This window comes from Neoarius graeffei, chromosome 19, assembly GCF_027579695.1.
Source record: "Neoarius graeffei isolate fNeoGra1 chromosome 19, fNeoGra1.pri, whole genome shotgun sequence".
Classification (NCBI taxonomy): Eukaryota; Metazoa; Chordata; class Actinopteri; order Siluriformes; family Ariidae; genus Neoarius; species Neoarius graeffei.
Window position 1 is genome coordinate 21,486,090 of NC_083587.1, and position 22,368 is coordinate 21,508,457.

The 22,368-nt window shown below is 44.6% G+C and overlaps 1 protein-coding gene across 3 annotated transcripts in view; it reads right to left on the minus strand.

Moving 5' to 3' along the window:
- The window catches only part of arfgef1 (ADP-ribosylation factor guanine nucleotide-exchange factor 1 (brefeldin A-inhibited)), a 154,848-nt gene extending 132,843 nt beyond the window's left edge, over positions 1 to 22,005 (minus strand). For 2 of the 3 annotated variants that reach the window (XM_060899863.1, XM_060899862.1), the window contains exon 1: positions 21,676 to 22,005. In XM_060899863.1, the coding sequence (XP_060755846.1) occupies positions 21,676 to 21,799 (124 nt within the window). In that variant the 5' untranslated portion in view covers positions 21,800 to 22,005. The remainder of the gene's footprint in view (positions 1 to 21,675) is intronic. The other variant, XM_060899864.1, reaches the window with a different exon arrangement.
- Between the last annotated feature and the right edge of the window lie 363 nt (positions 22,006 to 22,368).

Here is a 22,368-nt window from a genome sequence, read left to right on the forward strand (position 1 = left end):
GTTGCTCAGCATAACTTGCACAAGAGATCACGTTCAAGGCATCTCGTCTGAACAAACCTCTGCAAATCGCTCACGCCCGTGTGTTTTGCATATTCCAACTACTTCTGGTAAACCTTTTCCGTCGAACCAAATTATCCACGGGGAATTTGTACAGGACCCAGGAGCCATGCGACGATTAAAGACAGATGGAGTTGGTCAGTCAGACAAACCCCTGGAACCAAACTAGCATCAAAAACACACCACCGTTCTGCTTGACCTGAAAGCTTATTAACCGCAGCAAGTTTGAGTGGAAACAAGACCCCAACAAAACCACACGATTCTCTCACCTGTGTAATATGCACATGGCTTGCGTGGAGGCCTCGATAGATTTATAGCATTCGGCTACGTTCCAGCGTTCATGAATGAAAAACCAAAACGCACACGCTAGAGTTAATACAGCTGTCAAACTAAAACCCCTCCCATTACAGCCCTCACTCCATGCACTGCCGAATGTTATGCCTGCGATCCACAGGTTATTATACCGTACATACAGGACACTTTTTCCATGGAATAAAGCGTGTTCTATTCCCTTCTAGCGGGTTTATTGACGGTAGGGTTGGGCGGTATCCAAATTTTGATACCTTTAAACCGTCTCTGTGTTTTCCCGGGGTATACGGTATTACCGAGAAAAAAATAATATTTTGTTTCGGCCTACTGTGTAACGTGCGCCTATGCCTCAAATGTACTATTTAAAAGCAGCATAGCGAATTGTGTGCATTGTGGTATGGATTAAGCAGCAAAGCGAATTTTGTGCATTAAGAGATATTTCAAAGCATCACGCAACTCTTCCTTCATCTTGAAAATAGCATTCAACTGTCGTTTACACGTCTGCGTTGAAACGCCATTTGCAGCACTATTTCACCTACTCCATCAAAAAAAAGTACACGATGAGCAGGATCATACCCTTTCAAGCATGGGAAATAAAAAAAAAGAAAAAGAATCAACCAACACCCAAGTCCGTTTAAACTGCGCGATAAACCATATTCTTCAGCGCAAATGAGGCGAACCTAATTCAAATGCGTGATAGCTGCACAAGGCAAAATCATATGGGCCCACGTCATGCCATGGCGGGGAAATTAATAATCAAATGGCCTTACCTTGCTTAAAACGTTGTCTTGATCACATAACTCCTTACAATTATTCCACTTAAATCCATACGGTTTAACACACCCAACAAAGATAGCAAGCGCATTGCTGATTCCCACCAGAAACCGAACAGTTTACGCTACGATGTTTTCTTCCGTTTCTTCAGTAGATGACATTTCAAACGTTTATTACCCACATCCCAAATGTCATACGTTATATTATTTTACCTTGTTGTTACTCATGTAACCTACTCAAAACACAACTCATTGGAGAGATCTCGTGGAAGTGGAGTACCCCAGGCTATGGTGTGCCTTAGGGGACATATTAGATTTTTCGTTTGGTTTGAAACCAAAATACTGCCACACTGCCGATGTTGTATTTTTTTTTTGCCACTAACTCGTTATCTCGACTTGCCATCTTTCAACCGCGGTCTCAGTCTCTTTTTTTTTCTTTTTTAAGATAGGACAGTATAGAGAGACAGGAAATGAGCGGGGGAGAGAGAGATGGGATCGGGAAATAACCTCGGGTCGGAATCTTACCCGGGTCCCCGGATTTATGGTGCGGTGCCTTAGCCATCTGAGCCATGACACCCCCGGTCTCAGTCTCTTGCGAAGCTTTCTGTCAGACTCCAAAATGTCACGCAGGGTTGCCATGGTAACGACATAAACAACCCTGCACGCGATGAAAACTTCTTTAGGAAATTGATAGAATTAGTGAAAATACGATCACACAGTTATTCGGGATGATCTTCAATTTATTATTTTATATTATGACCTCATGTACTCCATATTTATTTAGATATTATATATTTTTTTAAAATGACGGTAATGAGACCGATACCGTTGGTACTTTTGGATACCTCGGGATACCTTCTTACCGTAATACCGCCCAACCCTAATTGACGGCTTGCAGTATTGTCATCGTATCGCTTATCCATCATGTATTACGGTACAAGTCAAAAGTTTGTACACTAGAGGTCGACCGATATGGGTTTTTCTAAAGCCGATGCCGATATTTAGAGGTCAGAGTCAGCCGATGGCCGATATGAGCTGCCGATTTTTTTGGGCCGATATGCTATCGTATTGTCCTTAATTGGCAGGCTAAAATATCATACTAGTAAGAGGACGCACAACACTTATAAACTTAACACGATTTATTGAAAATTTCAGAATTAACAAATTAATGACTTAAACGTATTAAAATGAATAATCAATAGACTAACAGAGTGCAAGAAGACTTCCATGATGTGACAACTTCAGATAGTTACTTCAAAACGGCAAAATACATGGTCAAGATATACAGTTTCACTGTGGAACTTCCACACGTTTCCGTTTCAACAATATAAAACTCCGTCTCCCAGCATGCTGTGCAGGAAACCGGAAATAGGAACTGCAGAGGTCTAGCATCGGTCTCTGGTTCACAATCAAATCAAACATGTATACATCGCGAAAACGAATGGACATGGGATGGCGATGTTATAATACGTTCGCAGGTTAGTTTTGTGTCCTCTTTTTGTTAACTTTTCACTTAGATTGTCCGTTACTACAGTTTAGATCGGAACATAGCGGTCACCAGCGTTAAGGGGGCTTACATAGTCGACGCATTCCCGACGCACTCGCGGCCACAAGGCTACGCATCGCAACGTTTCGTTTCGAGAGGAATTCTACAACTCCGATGCAGTTGAAATGCTATTCGTTTTTCCTTTTGCTAAATGAAGCAACACATCACAGATTACAACTATCATGAGAGCAAATATACGACTTCAGGACATTGAAATGTAAGAATTGAAGCCTTACCTGTAGGCTATCTCTGCTGACTCCTGAAACATTTGTTGGCTTGGGTCTTTTGCATGCCGCGTTCTACGTAGCTGTCGTGCCTGACTTTAAATCGGCGCGACCAAATAAGAAAATCGGCCAATGCCGATTCATTAAAAAATGGCAAAAATCGGCCGATTAAATCGGCCGGCCGATAGATCGGTCGACCTCTATTGTACACCCCAGTCTACTCAGTTTTTTGTATTTTGATTCTGTATTTTCTACATTGTAGAACAATACTGAAGACATCAAAACTATGAAATAACACCAGGAACATATATGTAATTATGTGGTAAACAAAAAACAAAATATATGTTTCATAGGTGGCACGGTGGTGTAGTGGTTAGCGCTGTCGCCTCACAGCAAGAAGGTCCGGGTTCGAGCCCCGTGGCCGGCGAGGGCCTTTCTGTGCAGAGTTTGCATGTTCTCCCCGTGTCCGCGTGGGTTTCCTCCGGGTGCTCCGGTTTCCCCCACAGTCCAAAGACATGCAGGTTAGGTTAACTGGTGACTCTAAATTGAGCGTAGGTGCGAATGTGAGTGTGAATGGTTGTCTGTGTCTATGTGTCAGCCCTGTGATGACCTGGCGACTTGTCCAGGGTGTACCCCGCCTTTCGCCCGTAGTCAGCTGGGATAGGCTCCAGCTTGCCTGCGACCCTGTAGAAGGATAAAGCGGCTACAGATAATGAGAGATGAGATGAGATATGTTTCATATTTTAGATTCTTCAAAGTATCCAGCGCTTACCTTGATGACGCTTTGCACACTATTGGCATTATCTTAACCAGCTTCATGAGGTTACTTACTTACAGCCCTTTTCCACTACCCTTTTTCAGCCCGACACGGCTCGCGTTTCGACTACCTCAGAGCAGCGCAACTCAGCTCGCTTCAGCCCTACTCAGCACCCAAAACTCGCACAGTTTTGAAGTGGGGCTGAAGCGAGCCAAACCGAGCCGAGTGGGGCTAGGGGTGTGAGGAGACACTCCCCTGTGCACTGATTGGTGAGGAGGAGTGTCCTCACATGCCCACACACGCCCCGCGAGCGCGCTGGGATCTGTAAACACCGTAAACCCGGAAGAAGAATTACAAATTACGAGAATTTCTGAAGCCTTATGCGCCTCGCCTCATCTATACGCTCTTGCCAGTATCTGTTGGCGTTGTCGGTGACAACAAGCCACAGCACCAAGACCAGCAACTCTAATGACTCCATGTTTATTGTTTACTATCTGGGTCGTGAGACTACAGCTTAAAAAGGTCACTGATGTCACTGTTTGCGACATCACGTGACGTCCACCCACTTTCGCTAACTCCACCCAATGTGTCCACCCACTTCCAGCCAGCACGGTTCAGTGCGGTTGTAGTCGAAATGCAACCCCAACAGCACGACTCAGCTCGACTCAGCCCAACTCAGCACGGCACGGCTCAGCCCGACTCAGCCGCGTTGGTAGTGGAAAAGCGGCATTACTGTCTATGATGCCTGCTGGCATGTAGGCAGGGCTTTGAACCAGAATTTTTTTCCTATTGGTTCGTTCCGAACAGAAACGGAATTTTAACGTTTCCAGTTTTGGGTTCCACCATTAAATAGACGTTCCCGAACCGGTTAGAACAAAAAACTCTTATTTAAGATGTGGAGACGTGATAGCAGTCCACCCTCCCGCTCTCTCCATTCAGTCAGCGAACGTCACACAGGAAGTGAACCCCAGCGGGTCATAGAAACTTGCGCAGGAGAAGAATGACTTTATTTGTAGGCTACAGAAACTTTGAGGAACGAAATAAAAACCGGTATTAACCGGTTACCATTATTTTTAATAAGCGTTTCTGTTCCGGAACATAAAAAATAAAGTTTCTGGTTTCGTTTCTGTTCCATGTGAAATAGAAAAAGTTCCCGGTTTTCGTTTTCGTTCCTTGAACCGGTTCAAAGCCCTGCATGTAGGGCAGCAACAAAGGATGACCACTTTTGTCTGTCCTGGGCCAATTTCTGTACTGTGCCCCAAGTGTGGTTCAGAGTCTTCATTTCTGGCTCTACCGTGCGTTGCCGGGTGTTCTTGGGTCGCCCTGTCTTACACCATCCTTCTGGTGTCCGGTGTAGAGCAGTATGTGTGATGTTATCTTGTTCTCTTTGAAGGATGTGTCTGATCCATCTCCATCGCCTTCGCATGATGATGGTTTCCATGCCATCCTGATTATACTGAGCGAGTAGTTCTTGCTTAGAGATGGTTCTTGGTCAGAAGATTCGTAGAATTCGACAGAGATTCGTGGTGTGGAATGCTGAGAGTTTGGAAATGTCACACTCAGTCATCCTCCAGCATTCTGAACCGTACAGAAGTGTAGATAGAACACAGCTCTTGTACAACCTCAGCTTGGTGTTATATTGTGGTGACCACCATACATTATTCAACATTACGAAGGCGTTTCTGGCTTTGATGAAGCTTCATGAGGTCGTCACCCGGAATGCTTTACAGTTAACAGGTGTGTCTCGTCAAAAGTTAATTAGTGGACGAGTTTCTTGCCTTCTTAATGCGTTCGAGATCAAACAGGAAATAGTAAACGATACGGTATGTATGCCGCTCTCCCCAATGAAGAATGAGCGTGCAATATTGTTATAATATTGCACGTGGTCAAGACAACACGACGTCACACATCAGAGCTCACGTGAAGATCCAACGACAAAACTTTTCTGCTGCGCATGCGCACAATCATTTCTTTGTCGGCCATGAAAAAAAGAGAAGATCCAATGCTAGGCTTAAGCACGAAATAAATAAACTGAAACTTGAAACTAAAGACACTGAACACCCAAAAGGCTCCAGAAACTTCATTATATGTTCTTCATGCACATTTACAAGAGAAAAACAGACCAATGGACATCGAAAAACTAGAAAAGAGACACGTCGGAGACGCAAAACTTCCACGCTAGCGAGTGACTGTGACAGTTCGTACACAAACATGGCCGCGAGGTTTGCTTCATTAAAAGCGGAAGATTTAAAGAGAAAGCTGCGCTGAACACCCGAAAGGCTACCGAAACTTCATTAGATATTCTTCATGCATATTTACAAGAGAAAAACAGACCAATGGATATCGAAAAACTGGAAGAGAGCACAACAACGGAAATATCGTCAAAGTTCTACTTGGAGGTGAGGAAAAGTGACGGAGACTTTTACAAGAGGACTTCATTCGTGGACTTCACTCAGCAAAGCCCTTTTGTTTTGAACAACTGCAATGGAACAATTAACTACGACCAAAAGTAACTGAACTTGAACCGTCTACCTGGATCTAGCTTGTATACAAGTTGGATTGTTATTTCTGATAGACCACTCAAAGCCAACCAATATTATTTAATTATTAGAGGTGAACAAATCAGTAAGACCTGGTCACCCAGGACAAGATTTCATGTCTGACTTCTTTTCTTCTTTTCCATAGCTGCCTGGTGAACAAGCAGATTCAATGTCCAGATAAAAGAAAAATCTCTACTTTCTATTAACTCTGGCAAAGCTAAAGATTTCATATGGTACCAAAAAAAAAAACCTAAAAAGTTTTTTTTTAGGCTGGATCATGATCATCTCATCTCATTATCTGTAGCCGCTTTATCCTTCTACAGGGTCGCAGGCAAGCTGGAGCCTATCCCAGCTGACTACGGGCGAAAGGCGGGGTACACCCTGGACAAGTCGCCAGGTCATCACAGGGCTGACACATAGACACAGACAACCATTCACACTCACATTCACACCTACGGTCAATTTAGAGTCACCAGGTAACCTAACCTGCATGTCTTTGGACTGTGGGGGAAACCGGAGCACCCGGAGGAAACCCACGCGGACACGGCGAGAACATGCAAACTCCGCACAGAAAGGCCCTCGCCGGCCACGGGGCTCGAACCCGGACCTTCTTGCTGTGAGGCGACAGCGCTAACCAATACACCACTGTGCCGCCGGATCATGATCTTATCACGATTATTTTTCATGTTGCTTTTTAAGTCTATTTTTTAGCAGCTGACCAAACTGGGATGAATAATGATGAGATATCCAAAAATGCAAGCAAGCAAGCATATTTTTTTTTCCTGTTTCCGGTTAAGAGTACGCCGTGTGCATTCTGGCTGCCGCTTCTCACCAGAGCTTATTTTATTTTATTTTGCCTTTTGTTTTTCTTGTGTGTTTGCGTAGTTTGAGGTTTGGTTTTGTTTGACTGTTTTGTCCGCCGGTTGTGGTGTAGCGCCGGACCCAGTTTTGGGTGTCGGTTCCCTCCAAGCCTTGGTTCGCCATGGGTGATGCCTGTGCTCCTCACTATGGACTGCAGTGTGTTCACTGCTCTTTTTAACATCAGGGTTGTCCAGCGCTCTGATGTTCTGAGCAATGTTGCGGCGGCTGTGCAGGTGGTTTGGGACATGCCAGCGCTCTGCAGGGCGGTGCTCCCTTTGTGGATCCATGGCGTGGTGTTCCGGGTGGTGTTGCCCGGCGGCGTCACAGCAGCTGCGCGGGACTTGTTTTCATGTGCCTTTTGGTGGGACTGTGGCTGCTACACCACTGGAATGACCACCTTTTGGTGCACTTTCCCCCCCTTTCCTTATAATTGTAAAGCAACCTTGGGTATCAGAAAGGCACGATATAAATTTAACTGATTATAATTATTAATTTTTATATAAACATCAGTGTCCATTGCCTGTCCTCTTCAAAAAGAGGGGTTTTGGTTTGGAATGACCTTAAAAAATGGCCGCCATGGGCGTGTCCTGCCTACCATGCCATGTTTCATCACTTCAGATTAGGATGCAGCCTTTTTCTCTGCCCCCGACGCACTTGATCCAACTTTGCCTCTCTGCACACACACACACACCCCTCCTAATCGGCAGCTTCTTACAGTTCAGGAGGCGTTCGTTGCTATTGTGAGGTGAAAGCAGAAGCTACAAAGCGGCAATTATATTCAGACAGATGAGGCAACATGTGGGTCGCTGCTAGGGGAAAGCTTTTTTTTTTACTGCACATGCGCATGGACGGTGTGTGTATGTTGAAATAATGTTAAATTTACTACATCTAGAATGATTACACTCAGTAGAGATGGAGCCATAAAGCTACAGCCGGACCACACAGAGCCGTCCTTCTCTTTCAAACCAACCAGCATCTGTCTACACACACACACAGTCTCGTCAGCATCGTTATTGTTTACCCAGAGTGCCTCTATTGTAGTGATAGGAGGTTAGGCTCAGGCCATGTTTCCTATCAGCTCAGTGCTGTCGAACACTCCCACAAGCCCGTGATTTGTGTTGATTCAGTTTCCCTCATTAACTTGTGCTGAAAGTATGATTAATTCATCACGTGCTGGCGATCGAATGAAATACGGTAGCTGTGTGACGGTGCATTATTTATCACGGCTTACCATATAACAAAGTGTCTTCTACTGAAATGAGCTGCTGTTTAAAACTAACACATTTCGTATAGTTCTGATCAGCAATGCCGTGCTCGACAGATGTTGTGCGTGATAAAAGTTAGGAACATGCTAGGAGAGGTAGCGGTGCAACGCGTTCACAACAGCAGCGGATTACACAGCCAAAGAGTGCTCAGTGTGCTCGTGTCTCCTGAGCAAATAAACAGGAGGGAGCTCCCGTGTGATTTACGACGAGTACAGAGGGACGAGGTCGCAAACATTTTTACATATTACTTTGAAAAAGTAATAATCTGATCATGCACCGTGACTAACCACAAAACCATACGAACTGGTAGGGTCAACCTCAGGCTTCAACACAATTTAATTTATTTTTTTTTAAATTTAGTAGCCTCCAATTGACTACTGAACGACATATTTCTAACAAGTCTCCTGCGCTACCGATAACGGAGTTGACATGGTCAGGATGATGTAGAAACGGAAGATTTAATTAAAAAAAAAAAAAAAAAAAAGGTTAATTACACTGCAAAATTATTCACACACCAGTTTAAAACAGAAATTATTTTTCCACACCAGTTGTTTGTCCTTTCTCGCTAACAATTTGATTATTTTTTGCATTGATTAATTCCAATCAGTGCCTTTTCGATTCAAATCATCAAGGGTGGGTTTCCCAAAAGCTTCTTAACACTAAAGGCCTCTGCATGCTCTTGCGACAAGGCTTTCGCAGATAGCTTTTCACAGACAGTTGTGATTTATCGTTGAGCGGGGAGTAATAGGCGTGCGCGATGTTATTCACCGCCACAACGCAAGGGGGCACGAAGTCGTGAAACCGCTAGGAGTAGTTGGTGGGTGTGGTTAGTGGAGTGTTTATCCTCCGGTTACTTATAATGACTAGAACTGGAGTCGTATAGATGTCCGTACTTCCTCACTTCCTCGATCAGCCGCTCTTCGTGCTGCTCCATCTTCGCTCGTGTTTTTAAAAATGGCGGTCGTGAAAACAAACCAAACTGGGAAAGTAGGGAAGCGGAAGTGCGTGTACAGCGGATGTAGAGTGGACCAATCAGAGCCCTCTTGTCTGCGACGCTTCTGCGGTGGTCGCAATTTTTGGGAGGTGCGCGCAGAGCGTCTGCGAAGGTGGGGGGGCTACGCAGACACCGTCTGCGACGCTATCTGCGAGGACTGCGTTGTCAGCATAAATTGGCCTTAAGAACATCTTAACCAGGAGAGAGAGAGCATTCTTTGTGCTGCTCGCTCTACCATTTAACGATGATCTTTGTGCTGCGATGCTTTTGGGAAACTCGAGCCAGATCGTTACACCCCAGTAAGAAGTACAGCCCGAGTGACAAGTTGGCGTTCCGATATTATTGGACAATACGACATACGCTACGTTCACACTGCAAGGCTTAATGCTCAATTCCGATTTTTTTGTGAAATCCGATTTTTTTGTGAGGTCGTTCACATTAACAAATATATGCGACTTGTATGTGATCCTCAGTATGAACGAAAAGCGACCTAAAAAAGTGTTCCGCATGCGCACTGCAGGATATGACGATGTCACACGCAGTGAGCATGGCCAGTGTTTACGGAAGTAAAACCGCCCGGTTGCGGTATGACCCATCCAATCTAGCTTGAATAGCTGCATCCCCCCAAATGGAAATCAGCTCCCTAACCTCTGCGTCCTTCCATTGAGAAGATTCAGAACCTTCACAGCCCGAAGCGTCCCTCGCATTGATGTCATGCGCAGGGGCGCAGATACGTTTTTTGAACTGGGGGGAGACAAAAAACTGGGGGGGACAAAGCTGCCAGCAAACCAACCCCAACCCCGATATGCCTGTCAAACTTGTTGTTAGTAACCATAGCAACCAAGCTCGAGCTCGCAACCTGTGCAGTCTGCGCAGCTCAACCAACCGAATATCAGTCTTTTTGTTTTATGTGAGTTGTTGCAACTATATGTATACACTGCTGTGCACCTCAATAAACCGAATGGTAATTAGTCTTTTGATTTTTCCGTGAGGTTTGCCTTATGCAAAGAAAGACAGCATAGACGTTTTTTCCTCCCTATAAGTAGGGGGACCAAACGAGGTGAATTTAAATATGACTCGTCCCACCCTCTATCTGCGCCCGTGATTATGCGCCATGTTGTTGTAACTTTTTTTGAGAGACCCGCCGCCTACTTCAGCGCAGAATAGTGACGTTTGTGGCTTGTTGATGACGTGTAAGTCGGATGAATGCGACCTGGCGGTTCAGACTGAAGTCGCATATGAAAAGAGCGGATAGGAATCGGAATTAGGACCACATATCCAAACGGCCTGGGTCGGATTTGAAAAAATCGGATCTGTGTCGTTCATATTGTCAATAAAAGATCGGATACAGGTCACATATGGGCGAAAAGATCGGATTTGAGTCACTTCAGCCTGCAGTGTGAACGTAGCCATAGTTGCAGATAAATCAAATGACAATTTAAAAAAAAAAAAGCCATATTACGAGTGTTCTCACTGCGTAGTTTGTCCACCAAAAGGCACACTGCAAATCCACTGCTGGCAACAAAAGTTGAGAAGACATAACGGATTTTTTTGGCTGCATTTTGATACATTTGACTCTTATTGATCAAACCTTAAATATTTTATTGTACTTTTGTTCAAAGACAATAAAAAGTTTATTTTAAACTGCATTGTCATTACATTATAGGCATTCAGCAGACACCCTTATCCAGAGCGACGTACAACTACCCAGTTGGGAGTTAGATGCCTTGCTCAAGGGCACTTCAGCCATTCCTGCTGATCCAGGGAATCAAACCAGCAACCTTCCGGGCCCAAAGCTGCGCTGCTTCTCTAACCTTTAGGCCATGTTATCTAGGTGAGGACTCAAATAACTACACAGCTGTTAAGGAAAATCTTTGTGTTTGTGTTTCTGGAAGAAAAGAAAGGCAGCAATCTCTCATTATCACATTTTTAAATCCTCGTATATCGAAATCAGCATCAGTCGCGCTCTAGTAAGAACCCTACTGCTGAATGTGATGTTATTTTCGCATCATGAACCGACTGCGTGAAAAACTCCGAGCTTGTGTGCCGTTCAAACACCTGTGCTAAATCGTGTCAACAGTAACCTCACGGCCATGAAATTAAATTAAATTCGCCCTCCTGACCATGTGCTTGGCGCAATGAAACAGCCCACTGATGGAGCGCTTCTCTCCGAAGCGCTCCTCAAACTAATTCAATTCTGCTCTCTTCATTCACTGGGTGGATGAAGTCCTCCAAAACCCTTTTTACTCGAATCAGGCTAGGAAAAAAAACGAGACGTGACCTGAGGTAAAAACAGCAGAGATGGCTAAACTTTAAAACGGGAAAATGCACAGCTCATAAATATACAGCATGTTCACATATTTCAATCCTTTTAGACGTTAATGAATAGACTGCCATGTCAAGGAAGCTGGACTCCTCGGTGCCTTAAAAGCCGTCAAACTTTGTGATGAATAAGATATGGAAAGACCTGCGGTGACGGAATGAAAGAGGAACGACGTGATCAACATGACCACTAAATAATAAATGAGGATCAGCCTTGAGGATAGAATCTGTCTGCTTTTTAGGAAAAAAAAAAAAAAGATTTTTTTTGTGACCATAACTATGGCTATACTAATATTATATTATCACACCCACAAACTAATAATGCTACTTGACCTGTATTAAAAACTTTAAAACAGAAACATGGATATTTAGATCACCTATAATAAATAATAATTTGCCTGCTAACAGATAATGAATTATGCAGTTTATATAAAAACGCACCATACAACTACACTACCGTTCAAAAGTTTGGGGTCACTTTGAAATGTCCTTATTTTTGAAAGAAAAGCACGGTTCTTTTCAATGAAGATCACTTTAAACTAATCAGAAATCCACTCTATCCATTGCTAATGTGGTAAATGACTATTCTAGCTGCAAATGTGTGGTTTTTGGTGCAATATCTCCATAGGTGTATAGAGGCCCATTTCCAGCAACTCTCACTCCAGTGTTCTAATGGTACAATGTGTTTGCTCATTGCCTCAGAAGGCTAATGGATGATTAGAAAACCCTTGTACAATCATGTTAGCACAGCTGAAAACAGTTGAGCTCTTTAGAGAAGCTATAAAACTGACCTTCCTTTGAGCAGATTGAGGCTACATCCACACGACAACGAGATTTTTTTTTTTTTTTAAATATCGCGTCCACATGGGCAACGGATCAGTAAAATATCAGGTCCATATGGCAACGCAACGCTTGCTGAAAACGATGCAATACGCATGCCACACCTCTACGTGCGCTGTAAGAGGGTCCCATCGGAGACACCAGAACAATAGAAGAAGTAGACGCATGCGCATAAACCCCTTCTTCTGTAGCATTAGCCACATAAAGTTTTGATTATTAATCAGTAGCGTAAAACGAAAGACGAGGAAAGAGGAATGAACGGGGGTAGATGGAAGCCGGTACGCCAACATCCTGATATCCTCCAGAATTCTTTAATGGTCCGGAATAAATTGAATGCTACACGTTGATGGATTACTTTGTTCTTCTACGCCCTTTTTGAGGAATGTATTGTCGGACTTAAACCAACATCTGAAGAGGTGAGATCGCTCCTTTTTTTTCGCTATTTTTGCTGGTGGGATCGTTTTTGTTTTTGGAAAGCAGTGAAAATATTTTGTAAGCGCGTTTCATGAACCAAGTTATAAGATTTGTTGACAACTCGCATCGAGTTCGTTACACTTCTACCCGGCGTGAAGCACTGACAGTCATGTGGTTGTGACGTCATCGTAAACAAATCCGTTCTACTCGTCCAGACGACTTCGCAACGGCGCCGTTGCCAGATTTTTCCACTCTGGAACCCGTTCTCAAAAGATTTCGTTTTGGGGCACCCAAAACGCCAGTGCCGTGTGGACGCCAGGCCGAAACGATAAACAATTTTATCAGATTCACCTGAATCCGTTGCCGTGTGGACAGGGCCCGAGTTTCTGGAGCATCACATTTGTGGGGTCGATTAAATGCTCAAAATGGCCAGAAAAATGTCTTGACTATATTTTCTATTCATTTTACAACTTATGGTGGGAAATAAAAGTGTGACTTTTCATGGAAAACACAAAATTGTCTGGGTGACCCCAAACTTTTGAACGGTAGTGTATATGTACAGGAAAAAAAAAAATGTGCAATGGAGCTTTATTTTCACTATTTGCTCTAAATGTTAGGAAAAATCCAGAATCCTTGTCCTGAAAACCCCAGATTTCACATTCTAATCTATAAAATAAGTAAACTGGCTAGCCAAAAAAAAAAAAAAAAGAAAAAACACCCCACTAGCTTCCCCCTTTCTCCGTTTTGTAAGAGCTCATTGTGCTTGATGAACAAAAGAAGCTCTTAATGTCTCAGGTTCATCTGTGTAATCTATACGGTACCTGGCTGTGATAAAAGGGACAGTATCACCTGAACGGGTGGCGACGGTGCAATGGAAACCCTTTCTTCACGTGGAAAACGTGCTTTCTGGATTAAAGGCAATCACTTTGTTGGAAAACTAAATATAGGCCACGTACGCAAAATAAGGTGGAATTCTCCATCGCCATCAGCAGGCGCATCATTTAACCGTTCTACCACGATCTTTCCAAAACACAGACAAGTTTGTTAGGTTTAATTTTTCAGAAGGCCGTGATCCATTTTCCAGCTGGAACGTGTCCAGCTTTTGTGCCATAAGGCGTGTTAGAAGGCAAATAGTATGAAAGTTTGTACTTATACACCAAACATCATTTCATGCGAAGCAACATTAGAAAGAAACTCACATTCAAAGTACCTGAGCAGAGAAGTACGAAACGGTGCAGTATTAAACCGACAAAGAAAAAAAACCCTTGCTGTGATAAGGATTTGAAATGCGAGAGGACTAAAGCATTTTAATACGTCTGACTGAATGGAATACGGTAGCTATTTTCATGTTTATTGAAAGCAAATGAAATCATAAATCAAGATGCTCTTATTTAAACCACAGTCAGGCCAGAACATATTCAAGAAGAATGATTAAAAACTTCCCTGCTGACTTATTTAAGCATCAACGCAGCCACTATCCTTGCACCTAACAAAGAAATCAGTTTAAAACCGAACAGACGTGACTTTGCTTTTCTCCTCACATCATGGAAACAAACCAAGGAAAACCATCTCATGAATGATGAAAACACGTTTAATCATGCAGCACTACTGGACGGTCCGAGGTATAGGACAGGTCTAACAAATTCACCGAGCCGATCATTCCGACTTCGTGTTTTTACGTCATCGCTATAACTAATTCACATCGACCTGAGGACGACTCGGTATCTCATTTAATCTGTTTGATCTTTAAAACGTAGGCCTACATGGTCCTCTTGTAGGAACTTTATCTATTATCCAAGAACATTTCTGTGACATCACCCATGCCGGGTAACATATCGCTATTCCCGATTGCATCGGTCACAACCCGAATTCACAAGTAACCCATTAACTCCAAACCTGTGCACTTCTAGAAGTCACTGCCTTGTCAAGGGCATTCCTGTTTCTGCAATCCTAATATTTGGCTAAGCTAGGCAGACAAGGTGTCCGTGCCCGATAACCACTCAAGCTCATGTGATGTAAAAGAACAGGGAACTGTGGAATTTAGAAAACGAGCCACTACTATAACCTGCAGGCCGATTCGAGACGCTCCCTCCATCGTCTGGACCTGCTGAACTGGGACTTCGTGCTCTGGGGCTTCCTGGCACGCTCGCTGCAGCCACTGGCTTTATTTTGAGCTCAGAGCCAAGACGCAGCTCGGCCCAATATAACCCACAGTGAGCGTGCGCTCCACACAGGAAAAAAAAAAAAAGAGCATAGGCAACATAAGCACAGAATTCAAATTTCTTTAATAATATGAGAAAAAAAGGCCTGTTGCTTTTCTCTCTTTCTCTAAAGCCATCAGGATTAAAGAGCATCCAAATTACACAGAGTGGAAGAAACCAAATGTTCCAAAAGATTCTTCAGTAACACTTCACTGTAACTGCTAAGGATAAGCTCTTTAGGATCTTTGTGACCAGCTGTGCAAACCAGAAAACGCTACCAAGTCTCCCGAGTCCAAGCTGTCCCAAAGATATAATTCTGATTTATTTTGTCACAGGCGTATGTCGTTAAGTTCTTGCTGTGAAACACAGGGCTAGTCAGTTTTAAAGATGACCAAGGGTTAGCACATCGATGAAGCTGCTTACTACAGCGAGGAGCAAGAAACTTTTTCAGGGACCCAGAAATTTTCTTCAGAACTCTTGAACCCCTCTCAGTAACTTGTGAAGGCCCCACCTCACCAACTCGGGGACCTCGCTCGCCAACCTTTCTTAGAAACTCGGGGACATCGCTCGCCAACACCAACCTCTCTTATGGCCCTTTTTCACTACCCTTTTTCAGCTCACTTCAGCCCGACACGGCTCGCGTTTCGACTACCAAAAACCAGCACGACTCAGCTCGCTTCAGCCCTGCTTAGCCCCTAAAACTCGCACCGTTTTGGAGTGGGGCTGAAGCGAGCCAAGCCGTGCCGAGTGAGGTTGGGGGCGTGAGCAGACACTCCCCTGTGCACTGATTGGTGAGGAGGAGTGTCCTCACATGCCCACACACGCCCCGCGAGCGCGCTGGGATCTGTAAACACCGTAAACCCGGAAGAAGAAGAATTACGAGAATTTCTGAAGCCTTATGCGCCTCGCCTCATCTATACGCTCTTGCCAGTATCTGTCCGCGTTGTCGGTGACAACAAGCTACAGCACCAAGACCAGCAACACTAACGACTCCATGTCCTCCATGTTTATTGTTTACTATTCGGGTCGTGAGACTACCGCTTAAAAGATCACTGATGTCACTGTTTGCGCCGCTTAACGACATCACCTGACGTCCACCCACTTTCGCTAACTCCACCCAATGTGTCCACCCACTTCCAGCCAGCACGGTTCAGCGCGGTTGTAGTCGAAATGCAACTCCAACAGCCCCGCTCAGCCCGACTCGGCACGGCACGGCTCAGCCCGACTCAGCCACGTTTGTAGTGGAAAAGCGGCATTAGAAATTCAGGGGTGTCTCTCACCAACACCAACCTTTTTTTGAACCTCAGGGGCTTCTCTCACCAACTCGGAAACCCTTCTCAGCAACTCGGGGATCCTTCTGAGCAACTAGAAAACACGTTTTCAGCAACATGGGAACCCTTATCTTGGCAACTCTGAGAGGCCCCTTTTGAACAACTCGGGGATCTCTCTGAGCAACTGGAAGAACCATTTCAGCAACTTGGGGATCCTTCTCAACAGCTCCAAGATTCCCATTTCAGCAACTCTGGGAGGATCCTGATGAGCAACTCCGGGAACCTTCTGAGTGACTCAAAGACACCACCTCACCAACAAGGGAATCATTCTTTTGCAACTCAGGGAGGCCCCGTCTCTGAAACTCATGGACCTTCTCACCAACCCTCTTTCAGGAACTGGGAAACCCTTTTGCAGCAACACAGGGACCCACTTCAGGAACCTCTAGACATGTTTCCACTAGAGGAACCAAGCCTAATTTTAGATCTGAGCAGTAATATCAGGAACCATCTTACTTCCTGTGCCAGAGGAGATCATTTTTTGCACACAAGTAGGCTAACTATACTGAACGTTGCCTAGTAGTCATACATTTGGAAATGTCTGTATTTAGCCAATATAAAATACTTGTATGCAAGTGTTTATCATCGGAGGTGCACCTTCCTTGTACTCCTCAACTGTGGACGACTTCTCAGTGCTGTACTCACTCACACCTGCCAGCATTAACAAAGTTGATATCCAAGACGACAAGCGTTTTGGAATTACGCCATATGCTTGAACTGGGGTCGACCATTAATGCAGTTGTAACCAGGAGACCTCTGATGCATCGGAGTGGTAAATAAAACGAGATTACTTACGCTTTCTGATGGAGATGCCATGATGTTGAATTAACACGTTCAAACTAGACGACATTTTTTGTCTTTCACGACGGTCACCATGTCAGATTAGGTGATCACAATGCCATAAGCTCTTGATGTGTTTTGGTCAGGAGACAGGCAACAAACCAAACTTGACCCTGACCCATCATCGTTCAGGTCTTTACATGCTGTCAGGGAGGAGGATCAATCAGGGCCATCAAGGAGTTGCCAAACTTGGCGAGAAAACAAATTCTGACACTAGACTTTTCATCAAGGTGTCATGGGGTGTCCCAGATACCACACCGCCGTTCTTTGATTATGTCATACTACAAGGCTCGTTCATCGTTCCCGACACTGGAAATTTGTCGGCCATGACAAACTCGTTTCAAAATTAGTCTGAATTCATGCCATCCGATACCATAAGACGGAGTATATTCTCGATCAGTCTGAGGTAATGACATTATTTACATGTCAATCCTGAACTCTTCTGCTCCTCGGACCTGCCTGATCCATCCTGATGCCCTGTGTCTGGTTGGAGTCTTATCGCATCGCTCCTGTGGAGGACGGCCCCATATGGACAGTCGTAAGTCACACCTGGAGGACGCTCTGGACTCTTACAGTAACGCTTTTACGGCTGAGGACTACAGTTGACTTGCTAACTTTAGGACTGCGGTTGTCATGAACAGTTTTGCACTCAAGTTTCCATCAATGAAGAGTTTATAACATCAACAAAACTGACTTCATGTTAAAACTGTTAATGTTATAGTCAGGCTGTCTGTTGTTGCCCAAATGAGGATGGGTTCCCTTTAGAGTCTGGTTCCTCTCGAGGTTTCTTCCTCACGTCGTCTGAGGGAGTTTTTCCTTGCCACCGTCGCCACAGGCTTGCTCATTGGGGATAGATTAGGGATAAAATTAGCTCATGTTTTAAGTCATTCAAATTCTGTAAAGCTGCTTTGCGACAATGTTTATTGTTAAAAGTGCTATAAAAATAAACTTGACTTATTGCACTGGTGTGGGCTTCCTAAAAACATCATAGCACAAAGATCATTGCTAAACAGTAGACCGAGCATCACAATTAACACTCTCAGCGTTAAGGCCAATTTATGCTGACAACGCAGTCCTCGCAGATGGCGTCTGCGTAGCCCCCCCCTTCGCAGACGCTCTGTGCGCACCTCCCAAAAATTGTGACCACTGCAGAAGCCTCGCAGACAGTGTCGCAGACAAGAGGGCTCTGATTGGTCCACTCTACATCCGCTGTACACGCACTTCCGCTTCCCTACTTTCCCGGTTTGGTTTGTTTTCACGACCGGCATTTTTAAAAACACGAGCGAAGATGGAGCAGCACGAAGAGCGGTTGATCGAGGAAGTGAGGAAGTACGGACATCTATACGACTCCAGTTCTAGTCATTATAAGTAACCGGAGGATAAACACTCCACTAACCACACCCACCAACGACTCCTAGCGACTTCGCGACTTTGCGCCCCCTTGTGTTGTGGCGGTGAATAACATCGCGCACGCCTATTACTCCCCGCTCAATGATAAATTACAACTGTCTGCGAAAAGCTATCTGCGAAAGCCTTGTAGCAAGAGCATGCAGAGGCCCTTAAGAGGCTTTCAAAGTTGATAACACTACGTTCAGACTGCAACCTGAAACGACCCGTATCCGATTTGATGTGAAATCCGATTTTTTTGTTAGGCCGTTCACATTACCAATTATATGAGACTTGTATGCGATCTCCAATATGAACGGAAAACGACCCAAAAGTGTCCCGCATGCGCAAATTGACACGTAATAAGCACATCTACGTAATACGTAAACAAAAAAAAAAAAGCGCACTCTTCAAGTTTGCAAGTAAAGCATGGAGATGAGGCGAGACCTGGCGATGTGGTTTTTGTGGCGGCGGCGGAACTCGCACAATAATCTGATTAATGTGGGCAACAGACTAATGAGACCGAAGGTGTCAAATTACTGGAAATTTCCAGAACAATCTTATAATCTTGTAATACAGGATGGTTTAAGTTATAAATCAGTTATAGAAACTGTTTTATTTAATCAGGCAAACAGATCAACATCCAGGTCCCTACCAAATCCACCATTAGCTTGATCAATTCTATAAAAGTCTATTTAAATTCTGAAAACTGTACAAATGTTGTTGTTTTCCACCAAAGAGGCGGGATTAGCCAATGCAGAATAGTGACGTTTGTCTCTTGATGACGTGTAGGTCGCATGAATGCGACCTGTCCGGTCAGACTGCAGTCGCATGTGAAAATATTGGATATGCATCGGAATTAGGACCACATATCCAAGCGGCCTGGGTCGCATGTGAAAAAAAAAAATCGGATCTGTGTCGTTCAGATTGTCAATAACAAATCGGATACAGGTCGCATATGGGCAGAAAAATCGGATATGGGTCGTTTCAGGGTGCAGTCTGAACGTAGTCTAATGCCGCTTTTCCACTACAAACGCGGCTGAGCCGTGCCGTGCCGAGTCGAGCTGAGTCGGGCTGAGCAGGGCTGTTGGAGTTGCATTTCGACTACAACCGCGCTGAACCGTGCTGGCTGGAAGTGGGTGGACACATTGGGTGGAGTTAGCGAAAGTGGGTGGACGTCATGTGATGTCGTTAAGCAGCGCAAACAGTGACATCAGTGACAGTGGCGGAACAAGTCAGAGCCGGGCCGGGGGCGGGGCAAATGACCGGGCCCTTTATTAAAGCTTATCATAACATCATTTTAGGCTACAAAATGTCCGCAACTGCGGTGTTTACCAATTTCAACACTACCGGGTGCAACTATGTTATTTAGTACATCAAGTCCTTCAAACGAACATGTAACTCAGAAACAAAAAACATTAGGATACTGTACATGGCTCATAATAAAACATCAATAGCCTATACTGCGCACATTATTTGAAGGGCATACGAATGAGCGCTCAGAGGTTGCAACGGTGACAGGAAGAGTCAGAAATAAAAGGAGGGCGGTGCAAACCTCACTGAATGCACTGTGTTTACCAATTTCAACACTACGGGGTGCAACTATGTTATTTTGTACATTAAGTCCTTCAAACGAGCATGTAACTCAGAAACAAAAAAACATTAGGCGACATACTGTACATGGCTCATAATAAAACATCAATAGCCTACTGCGCGCATTATTTGAAGGGCATACGACGAGCCTTGCGCTCCGCGAACTCGTCCACGATGCTCTGTATGTCACTGATTCAGTGAGCTTTTAAGCGGTAGTCTCACGACCCGGATAGTAAACAATAAACATGGAGGACATGGAGTCGTTAGTGTTGCTGGTCTTGGTGCTGTGGCTTGTTGTCACCGACAACGCGGACAGATACTGGCAAGAGCGTATAGATGAGGCGAGGCGCATAAGGCTTCAGAAATTCTCGTAATTCATAATTCTTCTCCTTCCGGGTTTGCGGTGTTTACAGATCCCAGCGCGCTCGCGGGGCGTGTGTGGGCATGTGAGGACACTCCTCCTCACCAATCAGTGCACAGGGGAGTGTCTGCTCACGCCCCCAACCTCAGTCGGCACGGTTTGGCTCGCTTCAGCCCCACTCCAAAACGGTGCGAGTTTTAGGGGCTAAGCAGGGCTGAAACGAGCTGAGTCGTGCTGGTTTTTGGTAGTCGAAACGCGAGCCGTGTCGGGCTGAAGTGAGCTGAAGCGAGCTGAAAAAGGGTAGTGGAAAAGGGCCATAAAACACTCACGCAAGCGCATGTCTCACAAAAGCCACTTGAAATGAATAAACATATTTCCTCAGCCAATGAACGTCAAGGCACGTCCCTGGGGGTGGGACATAAGTTCTAGAACGCATTCGATTGGATGAACACAAGACGAATACAGGATGAGTCATCAACTATTTGTAAATGTTTTCCCAGAAAGGAAAAAGTATAAAATTAAAACAAGAACTATTACTTTACATGTTTTTTTTCCCCCCACATAAACTAGTGTGTGTTTCCATAGCACTTAGTTAGAAAGCCTCTGTCCAACAGCATGTCTATCTCGGACTGCAGGCTCAGTGCTGATGGAGTAAACCCCTGCCTGCTGCTGCAGAAGCCTCCAGAACAACAAGCTGGCTCAAGCTAGCAAGGTGGCTAATGCTAACAAGCTGTCAAAGAGGGCAAAGCAGCTGCTCATTTCCGTAGCCTGCTTCCTGTGCTTCAGCAACACCAAACATCACACACTGACAAAACTATGTGCACCCCGTTCCATGTTCAGTGTGCCTTCAGGAGGAAGTGTGTGTGTGTGTGTTCCTTTGAGCTGGTCGCGCGTGTGGAATCTAAATGAACTTAGTTTAAAGTAGCCCAGTGCTAGCGAGCTAAAGCTAACAGCAGCGCTGGGCAAATGCTCGACTGGCTGCCCGGGCAGATTAGCACGGCGAAGGCACGAACTGCTTAATTCCGCCTTGTAATAAATGTGTATAAAAGAAGACCAAAGTTTACCTAATGCTACCTCGCAGGCTTTCCGCAGCTGGGAGTGATGCGCCTTCTTCACCTCCTTGTCGGCCAGGATCTTCTCCAGAGCTCGAGTTAAAAACATGTTTTTCGTCTTTTTGCCTTCATACATGACGCGGTGGAAAAAGGTCCGAGGGGGGAAGGGACCGCAGGAGGGAAAGCCGGACACCGAGACACAACTGAATGCCCTGTCTGAAGCGGCCTGCGAGCGCTCAGCCGGAGGAGAGCAACATGAATAAAGGCAGAAAAGGTGCGGAGAGGAGAAAAATATCCTTCAGCTCACCATTAGCAACCAGCCTGCGCCATGTTGGGCGGAAACGACGTCACGGAGAGAGAGAGAGCGAGCGCGCGCGCGAGAGAGAGAGTTTTAAAGTTTGAGTCTGAAATCCCTCCATTTAACATTTTTCCTGTAATAATTAAATCATTTCATACAGCTTGTTTTTAGTAATATTTTAAAAACTAAATCATTCATGTACTTTAATTACATTTAATAATGGGATAAATATTTGCTTAAAATAAAAATGAATAGAATTAATAATAAAGCTGCTGGCATGGGGCGCTTTCTTTTCTACATGTTCAACACCGAGGATTAAAAACAACTGTGTAAAAGAAGAAGAAGAAAAGTCAACATGTAAAATAATCTTTTTTTGTAAATCTGTAAAAAATAAAAATAAAGTAGAG